Source organism: Gymnoscopelus microlampas (genome assembly GCF_963454915.1).
Source record: "Gymnoscopelus microlampas genome assembly, chromosome: 9".
Classification (NCBI taxonomy): Eukaryota; Metazoa; Chordata; class Actinopteri; order Myctophiformes; family Myctophidae; genus Gymnoscopelus; species Gymnoscopelus microlampas.
Genome location: NC_139946.1, coordinates 2045233 through 2059718, shown reverse-complemented (window position 1 = coordinate 2059718; position 14486 = coordinate 2045233). Strand labels below are relative to the sequence as shown.

Genomic DNA, 14486 nt, shown 5'->3' with positions numbered 1-14486 from the left:
CTGTTTCTGTCTGGGCTTGTTTCCAAACCTGAGCTTGAACACTACTGGTCAACAGATGAGAACCTAGTAACGCCGTTCTTCAGCAGGACCATGAGCAGGAACCGCTTCCAGCTGATCTGGAGCAACCTCCACTTCAATGACACTCCTTCTAAAGACCCGATGTGGAAAGTGCGCCCACTCCTGGACTCCCTCCTGGCAAATTTCCAGAAAATGTAATACACCAGGCCAGAACATCACCATTGATGAGGGTACACTGTGCTTCAGAGGGCGCTTAAAGTTCAAAGTCTACAACCCGGCAAAACCCATAAAGTATGGCATCAAATCTTATATACTCTGTGACTCAGAGACCGGCTATCTTCACAACATGAAGCCATACTCTGGCATCAAGTGTTCCATCCCGGATACCGTCACCTTCCTGATAGGAGGCCTTGCAGGTCAAGGGTACCGGTTGTGGATGGACAACCTCTACAATAGCGTGAAGCACAGTAAAGGCCTCCTCAAGCAGGGCACCCATATGCGGGACCCCCCGCCAAAATAGAGGGCAGCCACCAGCCATAGCAAATGTGAAAAAGTCCAAGCTGCCAGTTGGGTCCACTTTGATGCGTCATCAGGGGGAGGTGATGGTCATGGCATGGCGGGCCAAGGAACCCCGTCTTTAACCTTTTAACAAAAAAAAGGGGAAAAACATTTATCACTTACCCTACCTTTAAGTTCATGTCTTGATCTGCTTGTTGTATGTGATGTGTGACTGTGTTGTTGATGTTGGTCAATTTCGATTGTTGTAAATGTGCTATAAATATCGACAAGCTCATAGCGCGGAGTGCTGCACTATATGAGTTTGTAGATCTGCAATGTTTTTGAAAAATCATAGGGCATTTGTGCAAATATGTGAACATATGTGTATTTTCTTAAAGCGAACATTTTTAATTCACTTTGCTTCTTGGGGATTCAACAAAATGTCTTCTAAATCCTAACAGTTTTTTGAAAAAAAAAATATGTTGCTTTAATATTAGTGGTTCTCAAACGTTTTCATGTCAAGGACCACCAAAATCATATGTATTTGGCCGTGGACCCCCATCTCAGGGACCCCCCAGAAGAAAATATTCAGTTAAAAATATACATATATTCAAAGATTTGTACAAATGCTCACGATTTAAAAGAAATCGCATATGTGCCGCGCTATGAGCTTGTATATCTGCGATTTTTTAATAGTCAAAGAAATCTAAAATGACACAGTATGAGTTCCCGGTCTTAAATGGTCAAAGGCTCCAGCTCGTTGATAAACATAAAACACATTTTCAGATAGGTGACAACATTTCAGCCAATCAGGAGAGAGTACATAGATCTATTTAACACTGTTACTGATATTGCTACAAAGATAAATATGCAAGGTTAACACTGACATTGTGTGTGTACATAGTTTCAACATGGCCACGTTCAGGCGGGCTCAGACCATGGCGTTCGCCGTCGCAGAGATCAACAGGAACCCCAGCCTGCTGCCCAACGTGACTCTGGGCTATGGGATCTATGACACCTGTTACTCACTGGGAGTCGGCTTCCACGCAGCGCTGTCATTGGTCAGCGGGAGAGAGGAGCGCTTTCAATTGGACGCGGGCTGTGCCGGGTCTCCTCCGGTGCTGGGGATCGTGGGTCCCGACACCTCATCGCAGTCTATCGCCATCTCTAGTGTGATAGGTCTGTACAGAGTGCCTATGGTAAGTTTGTTATCTCTAGTGTGGTAAGTTTATTATCTGTAGTGTGGTAGGTCTGTACAGAGTGCCTATAGTGAGTTTAAGATGGATCACAAAAAAAAAAAAAAAACATGGCTCCCCATCCGCTTCCTGTCTATTTCCTTCTTTAAAACGTCTGTATCTCCGAATCTGTTTCCGGTGGGGGAAAACCGGTCATGCGCGACCCCCCCCCCCGTGTAGCCAGGGTCATCGCGCTACGTGAATGCATGCTTTTTATTTACGTGCATTTGCTCGTCGTAGAGTCCAGAGCTTTAAACAGCAAAGTGCAGTCAATGGGGAGAATGCTGGCACCCACGGTAAGTTGTTATTAAAAAATCCAGGCACCCAAATATAACAGGTTGTTTATCATAATATAACCTTTTTGACATGTGCCATGTTTCTATTGTTTTTATTGTCAGTGTGTGATAACATTATGGTTAATTATTACACCTCATCAAAACAAAATATTTCCAACACATTTTGATTGTCATAAATATAACAACCTTTTTTCTTCTTCTTCTCATTCTGAACTATTTTCTTTCACTTCAGGATGTAATGATCATTAGACGAAATATTCACTTTTTTCAAAAACATTCACAGAATGTTTTAAGTGTTATAACGTTGTGACATTACACCTAACCTATGATCCGTACATAACAAAGTTACAACAATGCTAACACATTCACTGTCAGGGGTTTCCTAAAACAGGCTGTAGCTTCTGCCAGCATTTTTTAAGCATTCTGACTAATCTTTCAAGAACCACTGGATATTTATCTCCAGTATGATCGATCCCCTGTTGGTTGCTAATCACGGAGGGTTACACTGTACTTACGTGGAGAAAAGAAAATGTCATTGCGACCTCCCGTTCACTTGTTATACGCCGTTGAAAATAACATGTCTCGCCAAAAATGCATAGTAAAACACAGGAGCCGAGATACAGAATATTTCCCAAATACTTTTTTTTGGGAGAGAGAGAGAGAGAGAGAGAGAGAGAGAGAGAGAGAGAGAGAGAGAGAGAGAGAGAGAGAGAGAGAGAGAGAGAGAGAGAGAGAGAGAGAGAGAAACATAAAACACATTTTCAGATAGGTGACAACATTTCAGCCAATCAGGAGAGAGTACATAGATCTATTTAACACTGTTACTGATATTGCTACAAAGATAAATATGCAAGGTTAACACTGACATTGTGTGTGTACATAGTTTCAACATGGCCACGTTCAGGCGGGCTCAGACCATGGCGTTCGCCGTCGCCGTAGAAAATGTCATTGCGACCTCCCGTTCACTTGTTATACGCCGTTGAAAATAGCATGTCTCGCCAAAAATGCATAGTAAAACACAGGAGCCGAGATACAGAATATTTCCCAAATACTTTTTTTGGGAGAGAGAGAGAGAGAGAGAGAGAGAGAGAGAGAGAGAGAGAGAGAGAGAGAGAGAGAGAGAGAGAGAGAGAGAGAGAGGAGAGAGAGAGAGAGAGAGAGAGAGAGGAGAGAGAGAGGGAGAGAGATAGAGAGAGAGAGAGAGAGAGAGAGAGAGAGAGAGAGAGAGAGAGAGACCTCCCGTCCTCTGTAACTAACGTATAGGACTCAGATCAACCGGCTCACGGTGCAACCATTTTTCTAACAGCAAATAATGAAGTGTTTAAATTGTGGTTTAGGAACATAACTCAGTTTCATCTCATCAGGTCCTTTTCCATTGCAGGAAGGTAACATTGAGGGGAAAATGTGAAAGTTGAATTGATAATAATAATAGCCTAAATAAAAACATATTGTATTGTATGTGCATCTGAGGTGACGGAGCACCTTCTAGACTTCCCGGAGCGCAGGAGCTCCGGCACTAATTAAACCCTGTGGTGCAGTCAATAATGTGTGTATTTATGTGTTCATTTATTTGTTTGTTTGTTTGTAGCACTGTGTGGTGTTTAGCAGAGGGGGGTGGATCTAGGAGATGAGTGATGCTGAGCAGGGTGATAGTCAGGTTGAGTGACAGGTGACAGGTTGAGTGACAGGTGACTGGTTGAGTGGAACATGAGAACAGCCTAATAGTCAGTCCTCATTCTCACATGCTTTGCTTAAAGGGGAAATATAAAAAAGTTAGATATTACGAAGAGATGTTTTGTGTGTTTTTCAGATCAGTTACTATTCCATGTGTTCCTGTCTGAGTGACCGACATAAATACCCTTCCTTCTTCAGAACCGTCATAAGTAATACCATCCAGGTGAACCTATAAGTAGTACAATCATAGAGTTCAAAATAATAGAGGTAACGAGAATCCACTTGTATAGAGTTGCTCACCCAGCACATACTCCCTTTTCACCCCTTCAGGGAGGGAAGCCGGGCGGGTAGGGTGATACTGGTCATTGCATGTACTCCTACGGGCTGGGGTGGCACCTGTCAGCGGGGAGTGTTGGGGCGGGAGGAGTAGAACGAAGGCTCTACGTCCTCCTGGTGGGGGCTCCTAGTGAGGCAGGTGAGTCAGTAGGATACAGCAGTGACAACATAGAAATGTGTGGGGAGGAATCAATTGGCATGACGACTAAATTGGGGAGAAAAAGGGGTAAAAAATAATTGGCTACTCTAAATGTTTTGTTAAAAAATATATATATATATATATATATATATATATATATATATATATCTATGAAAGATTTGCACAAATTCACATATTCACAATTTTTCCAAAAAAATCAGACCTACAAGCTCATAGCGCGGCACCCGGTGCCACGCTATATGAGCTTGTAGATCTGCTATTTTGGAATAAAGGATAAGGATAATTCCTTTAACAGGTCCGTTCATGAAAGTCCTTGCGGTCTTGTTTCCAACGAGGGCCTGTGAGCAATTAGGGGTTAAGAGTCTTGCTCAGGGACAAATTTCATTTCATCGACACATTTGCTGGCCTGGCCTGGAATTGTATCTGGGGCAACCAGGGCCTCTGGCTCCCTGGGTGGGCTCACTAACCACTCAGCTATGGCCGCCCCCATAGCTGAGTGGCCCAAAGAAATGACACAGATGCGTTCCCGGATTGTGGATTATGGATGGATTATGACGCACTTTCAGTATATCCCTCCATTCTTCATCCAATCAGGTGCGAGCTATGCTGCAGATCATGTTGAGGTTCAGGTGGACCTGGGTAGGCCTGCTGTTCATAGACGACGCCTACGGCCACGATGCTGCACACATCTTCCAGACTGAGCTAAGCCGGTCCGGGTGGGGCTGCCTGGCCTACGTGGAGGTCCTGCCCTGGGACAGCGACCCGGGCGAACTGCAGAGGATCGTCTCTGTGATGAAGACCTCCTCGGCTCGCGTGGTCTTCATATACGTATATGGCATCCGTATGGTTAAACTCATGGATGAGGTTTGGGGTTATTAATTGTGATCCATGTTAAAGAAGTAGTTCACACAACAAATTACATATTTTCTATCAAACAATTACACACCCCATGAAACATTGAATTCATGGAGATTGTTTTTGTTTTTGTCACATCCCTGAGACGATAACTTGATGACCCAGCGGTCTCTCCGGTAGGAGACTCTCTTTCCGCCTGTCATAAAATGACTGGCTCAGGAATGCGACAAAAACAAAAAAATCTCCATGAATTCAACGCTTCATGGGGTGTAATTGATAGAAAATAAGTAACTTGTTAGGTGCTCTTAGACAGCCAATAAGGGCAGGCTGTAATCACTTCAGCCCCGCCCCCTCTGTTTTCCTATTGGCTGGGCTTTAAACAGCCATAACTCCGGTTCCCAGCATGCTAAACTTCCCAAACTCTGTATAGGTGCTCTTAGATGGTCAATAGGGACAGGCTGTAATTGCTAAAGCCCCGCCCCCTCTGTGTTCCTGTTGAGCAGCTTTAACATTAATGGACAGGGATTTAACATCGTTCCTCTAGTTCATATAGCTTAATGAAATGAACTCATCAAAGGCACCACTCACTTCACACTGGGTGTGATTGTTTCCCTACAGCAGAAGGTAACAGGTCTTCAGTGCATCGCTGGTATAGAGTTTATAACAGACTCATTCAACAGGTGGTCCATCAGAAGGTAACAGGTCTACAGTGGATCGCTGGTATAGAGTTTATAACAGACTCAAAGCTCCAGACTCCTCTCTACCTTCCCTACCTGAGAGGCAGCCTGGGGATCGCACTCCGTCGTGGAGAGATGCCAGGATTTAAAGACTTCTTGTTGAAAATACACCCTGACAATGATCTTGACAACAGCCATGAAAATATCATAGTGAGTCTTCTGCTTGTTTTCCATTGGCGTTTGTGTGTGTGTGCGTGCGTGGGTGCGTGGGTGCGTGCGTGCGTGTGTGTGCATGCATGTATATATATTTTTAGCGGCGCTGGCGCCGCTCTATACATAGTATAGAGCGGTCCTGCTCTATACCTGGCTTTTCCGTCAACGTTCTGATTGGTCAGGTCTGTCAACGTTCTGATTGGTCAGGCCCGCCAAGGTTCTGATTGGTCAGGTCCGTCAACGTTCTGATTGGTCAGGCCCGTCAAGGTTTTGATTGGTCAGGTCCGTCAACGTTCTGATTGGTCAGGCCCGTCGAGGTTCTGATTGGTCAGGTCTGTCAACGTTCTGATTGGTCAGGCCCGTCAAGGTTCTGATTGGTCAGGCCCGTCAAGGTTCTGATTGGTCAGGCCCGTCAAGGTTCTGATTTGTCAGGCAAGGGGACTATTCATGACATCACTATGATGTCATGAATATAGAATTAGATGTCTATATAAACAATGACTAAATAAACAATGAGTAATATCTAGAAATATTTAGTAATTTCATTTTATTATTCATTTGGCTAAAGTCTCCTTCTAGGTAAGTTTTTAGCGGCGCTAGCCGAGCGGATCCTGCTCTATACCTGACTTTGTCCATGTTCACCGTCAACGTTCTGATTGGTCAGACCCGTCAATGCTCTGATTGGTCAGACCCGTCAACGCTCTGATTGGTCAGACCCGTCAACGTTGGTCAGACCCGTCAACGCTCTGATTGGTCAGACCCGTCAACGCTCTGATTGGTCAGACCCGTCAACGTTCTGATTGGTCAGACCCGTCAACAAAGTGATTGGTCAAGCTTCACATGACACGTGTGTTTATAAACACATTATAAACACATATCGATGACAAAATGTATCAAAGGCGCCGCTACCTTCACACAGGGTGTGATTTATTTTCACACAGGTCTGTTTAAGTCTTAATTGCGTTTCTTCAGGTGAGGCAGTTTTGGGAGCACACATTTGGGTGTAAATTTGCACCCCTTCCATCAGAGTGGGTGGATGCCGGTGGAAGGGTGTGTTCTGGACAAGAGGACCTGGGAGCAGCAGAAAGCACCCTGTTGGATGTGTCTGAACTCAGGGAGGATTACAATGTGTACAAGGCTGTGTATGCCCTGGCCCACGCCCTCCATGACATGCTGCAGTGTGTGCCAGGAAGGGGGCCTTTCCCTGGGCACAGCTGTGCCAGTCTGCAGACAACACAGCCATGGCAGGTTGTAATATTAATACACACTTTGCTAGAGTTTCTAGTTGGATATCATTTTGAACTAGAAAGTACTGTTCCTGAAGAAACAGTGTGGGATCGCTAAGAATGTTGCTGGTATTGAGTATTGTAGTGTTATAGTAGGGTCATAATACAATGACATCAGTATTATGACGTCACTAGAATGGCATTATGCATTATGACGTCACTAAATGGTATTTCTCCATTGAAATTACCCAAAAAACGGGAGGAATAATAATAATGGTAATAATAATAATAACTAGAAAAAGTGCTCCTCGGAGCACAACTCTCCGCTGTTGGGAATGTTGGGAATGTTCTATCTGTATAAGTGTCCTATCCGTCCTGTCTGTATAAGTGTCCTATCCCTCCTGTCTGTATAAGTGTCCTATCCGTCCTGTCTGTGTAAGTGTCCTATCCGTCCTGTCTGTGTAGGTGTCCTATCCAATTGTTACAGTATCCGCCATTTCTCAACCATTTCGTGATTGTTCCTGTCTTACCTCACTCTTACCAGACTTGTGTTGGGAATGTTGGGAATGTTCTAATTCTTATGTTCTAACTGTCCTATCCATCCTGTCTGTATAAGTGTCCGATCCGTCCTGTCTGTATAAGTGTCCTATCCGTCTTGTCTGTATACGTGTCCTATCCGTCCTGTCTATGTAAGTGTCCTATCCCTCCTGTCTGTGTAAGTGTCCTATCCGTCCTGTCTGTATAAGTGTCCTATCCGTCCTGTCTGTATACTGTAAGTGTCCTATCCGTCCTGTCTGTGTAAGTGTCCTATCCGTCCTGTCTGTGTAAGTGTCATATCCCTCCTGTCTATGTAAGTGTCCTATCCGTCCTGTCTGTATAAGTGTCCTATCCGTCCTGTCTGTATAAGTGTCCTATCCGTCCTGTCTGTGTACTGTAAGTGTCCTATCCGTCCGTGTAAGTGTCATATCCCTCCTGTCTATATAAGTGTCCTATCTGTCCTATCTGCCAATTATGTATCAGCCATGCAGCCATTTCGTGATGGTTCCTGTCTTACCTCACTTTGACAGTGGCAGAGACACTGTCAAAGTGACGCCATGTATTTATACAGTATTTCACCGTATTGTCACGTGTCACGTGAGGCTTGACCAATCGGTGTGTCATATTTAGAAAGTGAAAACAATACTCTCCTGCGGAGAGTAATAATATAATAATAATAAATAGTGACGATAACATTAGTGTGATCGCTAAAGCGATCCCACAACTAGAAAGTACTGTTCCTGAAGAAACAGTGTGGGATCGCTAAGATGACGTCATTACAGAGACGTGATGACGTCATTACATCACTGACTGACTGACATTTCTCCATTTAAATGAATGGGTATGAAGGTCAAAAAACGGGCGTAATAATAATAATAACTAGAAAAAGTGCTCCTCGGAGCACAAGTCTCCGCCAGCAGACTTGTGTTGGGAATGTTGGGAATGTTCTACTTCTGTGAATGTTCTACTTCTTATGTTCTAATTATTATGTCCTATCCGTCCTGTCTATGTATGTGTCCTATCCGTCCTGTCTATGTAAGTGTCCTATCCGTCCTGTCTATGTAAGTGTCCTATCCGTCCTGTCTGTGTAAGTGTCTTATCCGTCCTGTCTGTGTAAGTGTCCTATCCGTCCTGTCTATGTAAGTGTCCTATCCGTCCTGTCTATGTAAGTGTCCTATCCGTCCTGTCTGTGTAAGTGTCCTATCCGTCCTGTCTGTGTAAGTGTCCTATCCGTCCTGTCTATGTAAGTGACTCTTTCAAAGTGACACATGTATTTATAGGCCGCTATCCGTCCTGTCTATGTAAGTGTCCTATCCGTCCTGTCTGTGTAAGTGTCCTATCCGTCCTGTCTGTGTAAGTGTCCTATCCCTCCTGTCTGTATAAGTGTCCTATCCGTCCTGTCTATGTAAGTGTCCTATCCGTCCTGTCTGTGTAAGTGTTCTATCCGTCCTGTCTGTATAAGTGTCCTATCCGTCCTGTCTGTATAAGTGTCCTATCCGTCCTATCCGTCCTGTCTATGTAAGTGACTCTTTCAAAGTGACACATGTATTTATAGGCCGCTATCCGTCCTGTCTGTGTAAGTGTCCTATCCGTCCTGTCTGTGTAAGTGTCCTATCCCTCCTGTCTGTATAAGTGTCATATCCGTCCTGTCTGTGTAAGTGTCCTATCCGTCCTGTCTGTGTAAGTGTCCTATCCGTCCTGTCTGTATAAGTGTCCTATCCGTTATGGCGCTATAATAGGCCAACGTGAAAAGGGTGCCATTTATTCTTAGGCCTTTCACGGCAAACAGGCACTGCAGTCATGATTAGAGGCGTTTTGTTCCAAAAATGTGTTTTGCTAAATTAGACCTGCTGGTGGCGCTATTACAGGCCAATGTGAAAAGGGTGGCATTTCTTCCTCAGCCTAGTGGGATCTGCATGCAAAATTTCATGGAAATTGCACGCTGCGTCCATGATTTGAGGCATTTTGTTCAAAACGGACCAATCCTGCAGACTTTGGAAGCCAATGTTAGCCAATTAGGATGGAATATGAAATATCGGACAGATCTGTCCTGATCACATGACTATAGAGATACTGTGCACAGATTTGCGTGATTTTTGAACATAATCTGAAGGAGTAATATCCAAAAATGTGTTTCACAAATGTCGGCCTCCTGGTGGTGCTATAAAAAGCAGATGTGAAAAATGGAAGGCTGATGTTTTTCTTTGGCCTCTAAGGAGTATGCGTGCAAAGTTTCACGCAGATCGGTGCAGTTTTAGTTGAAAATGCCAATTGGCCTGTCATAGCGCCACCATGAGGCTGATTAAAAAAATCCAAGTGGCATTTTGTCCTCGGCCTAGTGGGAATGTTTGTGCAAATTCTCACGGAAATCGCTAGCTGCGTTCATGATTTGACACATTTTGTTCAAAATGGGCCATTCCTGCAAACTTTGGAAGCCAATCTTAGCCAATCAGGATGGAATATGGAAAATGGGACAGATTTGTGTGATTTTTGGACAAAATGGAGTAATATAAAAATAATGTTTTGCAAAAATCGGCCTCATGGTGGCGCTATGACAGGCTGATCTGAAAAATTCGGGGCAGAGGTTCTGAATTGGCATCCAGGGAGTGTGTGTGCACAGTTTCGCAGTGACTGGGCTAACGGTGCCGAAGATTAGCAGGTCAAGGACGGACGGACGGACGGACGGACGGACAGACAGACAGGGTGCAAAATATACTCTATGGCCATGCCTTTTTGCCTGGCAGAGACAATAATACTGAATATGTAATATTGGTACAAAGCATGAAAGACTTACATACAAGGATTAAACTGTATTAACACTTTTCTTATAATGACATATAATGATACTTAAAGGAGTAGTTCACAAAACAAATACTTATTTTCTATGAATTACACACCCCATGAAGCATTGAATTCATGGAGACTTTTTTTGTTTTTGTCGCTTTCTTAAGCCAATAATTTCAAAGATGCCAATGTATCCGGTAGGAAACACAAAGGAGACTCTTTGTGTCTCCTACCGTAAATACAACCTGTCATCCAATTATTGGCTTAGGAATGCGTCTAAAACCCAAAGAAATCTACATGAATTCAAGGCTTCATGGGGTGTGTATCTGATATAAGTTGTCATTTTTTGGGTGAACTATTCCTTTAATGCCTGCAGTAGTGTTTATACCCCCCCCCCCCTCTTCATAATTGTGTTCATCACCATTTCCAGCTTGTATATTACCTGGAAAAGGTCAACTTCACCACATCATTTGGTGATCGTGTATCATTTGATAAAAACAGCGATGCCTCACCAATATGTGAGGTCATGAACTTGGTGTGGCTCCCAGATGGAGGCGTAACGGTTCAGAACGTAGGAGTGTTCAAGAAGTCAGCCTCCGGAGAAGAAGAACTCATCCTGGATGAAGAAATCATCTTCTGGAATTTTGAAATCAACAAGGTCATTTTGGCTCGTTTTAAAAATGCCCAATAATATTGAGCCCATGATGTGAATGTGATTGAGTTTGGACCATAGACTGTAAAAATGAATGGACAAAGCTATGCCATTGGTTTCTACAGATCGTAAATTAAGCCGATTGTTCAGGAATTTCAAATCCGCCATCTTTCTATATCGTGTCATATCACGTCATAGCTAAACCGGAAATGAATGCTATTGGTTGGGTAGCTTGTCAGTCAAAAGCGGGTGCGGGGAATGAATACTATTGGTTGTGTAGCTTGTCAATCAAATCATCCCGCCCCTCCTTGAGCATACACTACTTTATCGTCAATTTTAAAATAAATGGGACCATAATTTACCAAAGCGCATATCATTGTGATTGAAAGAAGACTTTAAACTAGCAACTGGAAACATATAGTATTTATGAAAATGTTTATTAAGGTAAGAAAATCAAGTCTAAAGTTAAAGTCAAAAACCCACCCACTTACATTGAGAAAAAATCTTTCTGACACCAGCAGGGGTAAAACGGCGAAACTACAGGCATATGAACTGTCACTTCCTATCTAGACTCAATTTCAAAGGCCAATGCTGGGCCCTTGGTTTGGACTGAAATTGATTATTGTTACTTTCCTCCGCAGCCTCCTCGGTCAGTGTGCAGTGAGAGCTGTTCTCCTGGAACCCGCCTTGCCAGAAGGAAAGGAGAACCTGTCTGCTGCTTTGACTGCATCGCTTGTTCTGAGGGAGAGATCAGCAATGAGACTGGTATATTAGCTTTGCATTATGCATCGTCGCTGTCGCGCAAAAACCTCTTATCTCCATATTCAAACTTAGTTTTTTCTTGTAAATGAATGCCCTACTTGATCATAGTACAGTGTCACACAAAAATAGCAGATCTGCAAGCTCAAAACCCAGCGTGAAGCGATGCATTTTGAGCTTGTAGATCTGCCACTTTCTCTATTTTTGGATTTGAATCCCGGAAAGTAACAGTTTTGGACATTCCCACCCGACAAAGACAATATTTACAGTAGAGTATCTTTATGCTGATACTGTACTTGTCCGTCCCTTTTAACCTTTTCCCTCTTGTTCAGACTCTACAGAGTGCACCAGTTGTCCAGAGGACTTCTGGTCCGGTCCCCAGCGTGACCACTGTGTCCCCAAGAGCGTGGAGTTCCTCTCCTACCACGAGCCCCTGGGTATCTCCTTGACAACCATCTCGTTGTTTGGCGCGCTCGTCTGCGCCGTCGTCCTGGGAATCCTCTTCTACCATCGAGACACGCCCATGGTGCGCGCCAACAACTCGGAGCTCAGCTTCCAACTCTTGCTGTCGCTCAAACTGTGTTTCCTGTGCTCGCTTCTGTTCATCGGACGTCCCAGACTCTGGACTTGTCAGCTGAGGCACGCGGTGTTCGGGATCAGCTTTGTGCTGTGCGTCTCGTGTATCCTGGCGAAGACCATGGTCGTGTTGGCCGTGTTCAAATCCTCCAAGCCCGGCGGCGCGGACGTTCTGAGGTTTTTCGGCACGATGCAGCAGAGAGGAACGGTTCTGACTCTTACCTCCATCCAGGCGATAATCTGCATGGCCTGGCTCGTGTCTGCCTCGCCGACTCCTCATAAAAACACAAAATACACCAGCGATAAGATAGTTTATGAGTGTGCGGTGGGATCAGCGGTTGGTTTTGCGGTCTTACTGGGTTATATCGGTTTACTGGCAATCCTCAGCTTCGTCCTAGCGTTCATGGCGAGGAATCTTCCGGACAACTTCAACGAAGCCAAGTTGATCACGTTCAGCATGTTGATCTTCTGTGCCGTGTGGATAGCCTTCATCCCGGCGTATATCAGCTCTCCAGGCAAATATGCAGACGTAGTGGAGGTATTCGCTATCTTAGCATCTAGTTTTGGCCTCTTGGTGGCGCTGTTTGCACCAAAGTGTTATATAATGATTTTGAAACCTGAGAGAAACACTAAGAAATCCATCATGGGTCGCGGAGCCACCAAGACGTAGAAGGAGAAATGCAATGATCGTATATTTTCGGTGGATTTTATAACAATGCGTACATATGGATATATCGCCTTGTCAGTAATAGATTCAGTTTTCTATCAGATTCAACTAAATCCAGTCAGAGATGCAAACATCTGTTATCTATCATGAATAACGTTGGTGAAAAGTTGTTTCGGTACATTTGTTTCTGAACAGCCTGAAAGTTGGAAGTGGATAATAACAGTCGGCCAGGAACGTGCTAGCCTATTAATAGACTATATGTGAGCATTTTTTATCTGTGCATGTCTTAATAGAATTAATATAAAATATCTAAATACTGAATCGAGCAACATAAAAACTGTCTGGGGTGAAACACAAACATGTTCGAGGGTGAAATATCCCTTTAATTTTCCTTTGATTTGTACAACAGTCTTAGTCATAGTCTTTTGAATAAAATTCCATTTAGTTTTTGTCATATTTTAGTCATCTGCAATGTTTTGTCAGCCTCAACCTTTTGTGAACCTTGACACCCTAGCGTTTACATTTTTTGTCATTACAGATGTTGAACAAAGATACTGTTCTCTCATTACAGGACAGGTGTTGAACAAAGATATTGTTCTCTCATTACAGGACAGGTGTTGAACAAAGATACTGTTATATCATTACAGGACAGATGTTGAACAAAGATACTGTTCTCTCACTACAGGTCAGATGTTGAACAAAGATACTGCATCAAATTATTTCATTTTTATGAAACATTTCAAAGCCAAGCTTAATTTAACGTTAACAAAGTAACAGGATTGTTTCATTGTTTCAATTTAGGATCAAAATCCCTCTTGTGTTCACATATTACAGAATACAGGAATAAAACACAAACACAGTATTAACATGAGATGAACAAGAGAAAATGTTCAATTAGGTGTATTTAGTCGAAGAGACTAAACAGAGTATGTTTCAGTCAGCAGCGACAGGACATAATTGTATGTTTTTGCATTCAACCACATTAACTCTTTGACAATGACAGGATCTCTCGTCATATTTTGCTAAGGCTCAGACTGGCTTTTTTTCCCGTTCTCTGCTTTCTTTTGCTTTTCGGCAAAAACAACCTACATTCAACTGCCAATAACTATGAATGAATGAATATGAGAAATTGTGCTGCCGGGTACAGAGAGACCAGAGCACCAGGATTTGGAGGCGAGGAGGAGCGAGACGTAACAGGACCCCCCCCCCTCCCCCCCCCCCCCCTCCAAGGTTCGCCACCTGGCGAATGGCGGGGAACGTCGGGGTGAGCCCGCCGCTGACGACCCCTCGGCCGAGGAGCAACCCGGGCAGGAGGAGATCTGT

The 14486-nt window shown here is 43.8% G+C and overlaps 1 protein-coding gene across 1 annotated transcript; it reads left to right on the top strand.

Annotated features, from left to right (window-relative positions):
* Nucleotides 1-364: 364 nt before the first annotated feature.
* Nucleotides 365-13166, top strand: LOC311052480 (extracellular calcium-sensing receptor-like; the record flags this gene model as incomplete). Its single annotated transcript, XM_084067443.1, has 9 exons — nt 365-441; nt 1421-1715; nt 3858-3944; nt 4812-5081; nt 5691-5721; nt 6990-7210; nt 10940-11167; nt 11803-11926; nt 12253-13166. The coding sequence occupies 9 exons, from the start codon at nt 365-367 to the stop codon at nt 13164-13166; spliced, it is 2247 nt and encodes a 748-aa protein (XP_083923569.1).
* Between the last annotated feature and the right edge of the window lie 1320 nt (nt 13167-14486).